We start from the raw sequence: 2,047 nt of genomic DNA, 5'->3' as shown, positions 1-2,047 counted from the left end.
CTCAATAGTTCATATTCAAATGTTTTTGTCCAATTGTGCGTGTGAGGGAGATATGGAAAAGTCAGACAGTCAAAAGCCAAATAGAAAATTCACAAATGGGTGTTCAATAAAATAGCAGTTTTCTACTATTAACTTAATCAGTTGATTAAATACTATGATTATCTCGTGGGTCGTAGCGCGTTCTATCACACATGCCCTCTTTTTTCTTGTTTATTGTAAGAAAAAATTATTGTTTACTTTGTAGTCAGTCCAATCCCATCTTTGCCGCTGTCTATATAATCCCTTCTTATGTAATATCCTAGTAAGCTCATCGCTTCTGTATCTTCAACACTGGTACAAATCCCAAATCAATTCTCTCTGGCTCTTAGATTCTTACCCTTTGTTCTCCGCCAAAAATTAACCTGTTTTCAGTTGACAAATGGATGTTTACGATAGAGGTCTCATATTTGAAACTCCACAAAGTGAAGAAGAGATGGACGTAAGGAAAGGTCCGTGGACGGAAGAAGAGGACTCCATGCTCAAGGCGTATGTCAATATTCATGGTGAAGGTCGCTGGAACTCTGCTGCTCGATTATCTGGTTAGCAATTTGTTCCACGATTATTTCCTTCCCTGTTACTTGAAACAAGTCAGCTTCACCCAAAATCGACGAAACCCAAAATTTTTCAGCTTTCGTGCATCTGTTTTAACATAATATTTTGTGATTCTGATATGACATAAATGTGTACACAGGATTAAAAAGAACTGGCAAAAGCTGCAGATTAAGATGGCTGAACTACTTGCGACCAGAAGTCAGACGAGGAAACATCAGCCTCGAAGAGCAGCTATTGATTCTTGAACTCCATTCTCGCTGGGGCAACAGGTATTTATTTGTCTTCCATATTGCTCTCTCGTCGTTCCTGAAATTCAAGACAAAAAGTTTGTTTAGTCTTGGCTAACTTGTCTAATTTTGATCCTGAAACCCTGAAGGTGGTCAAAAATTGCACAACACTTGCCTGGAAGGACAGACAATGAAATTAAAAACTACTGGAGAACAAGAGTACAGAAGCAAGCAAAGCAGCTTAAATGTGAAGTTAACAGCAAACAATTCAGGGATGCCATGCGTTACGTTTGGATTCCCCGTTTAATCGAACGGATCCGTGCTACGTCCGAGTCCCCGTCAGGTCAACCTTCCTCGTCCTCCACCACCACCTACATGAACAGTAGCAGCAACATAACCACCAGTCAAATCACCTATGCAAATACGACCGGGTCGGTCCAGGTTGACCCAAGTCTCCTGCCCGAGGTATCAGGCACTTCATCGGACTCCCTGGACACCCAAGTCTCCTCCGTTTCAGACCTGACAGATTGTTACAACCCACAAAGTGCTTCGAACAACCCGAATAACCTACAAAAGGGGTCGGGTTTATACCCGGAAAATTTGGCGGGCACATGGCGTAGAGATGGTGGGATTGATTTTCAGGCGACAGAGGAGCAGAGCAATGGTTGGTTGGGTGGTGGGGACTCGATGGAGAGTGTGTGGAATGAAGAGAATATTTGGTTCTTACAGCAACAGCTTCATGATGAGGTCTAATGATATGAATTTGCTTACGTGACGTATCAAGCTTTATATTCAAACATTTTCGTGATTCTGTTATCTGATCAATATTAAAAACAAAGCTTGTAGCAATTCCGCTAACACCCCAAAATTTGACAACTTTTGGAATGTAAATGATTCACGCAACAATGTCAGGATGATAGAGATATGTAATCTTAGAGTATTCTGAACAATGTAATTTGATTTGCACAATTCTGTTTTTTTCCCTGTTCGAGCCTTCATAATATAACTTTTATTGAAAACAATTTTTACTATTAAAAAGCCACTGCTTCTAGAAGGAAAAGTATCTCAAGATATGTTGCTAGCATCTCTAAAAGATGAAGCCAGTAGCCACGCCCTAGTTTGAGAACAAAGGTCTGGAAAGACAAATTAGCAGCAGAGTTTTATCTTCTTCAACTTTGGTCTGCCCCATTTGTAGGCAACCTAATAATTACACGCCAATGGAACCTTGT

General features: G+C 40.5%; 1 protein-coding gene across 1 annotated transcript; it reads left to right on the top strand.

The window, feature by feature from the left end:
- The first annotated feature begins 303 nt into the window (after positions 1-303).
- On the top strand, positions 304-1,787 carry LOC18613752 (transcription factor MYB108). The gene is made up of 3 exons (XM_007051146.3): positions 304-578; positions 731-860; positions 968-1,787. Exons 1-3 carry the CDS (start codon positions 419-421, stop codon positions 1,569-1,571), a joined length of 894 nt encoding a protein of 297 aa, XP_007051208.3. The 5' UTR covers positions 304-418; the 3' UTR covers positions 1,572-1,787.
- Positions 1,788-2,047: the final 260 nt, after the last annotated feature.

Source organism: Theobroma cacao, chromosome 1, assembly GCF_053813885.1.
Source record: "Theobroma cacao isolate CCN51 chromosome 1, ASM5381388v1, whole genome shotgun sequence".
NCBI lineage: Eukaryota > Viridiplantae > Streptophyta > Magnoliopsida > Malvales > Malvaceae > Theobroma > Theobroma cacao.
The sequence above is the reverse complement of the archived record's forward strand: the minus strand, read 5'-3'. Positions and strand labels throughout refer to the sequence as shown.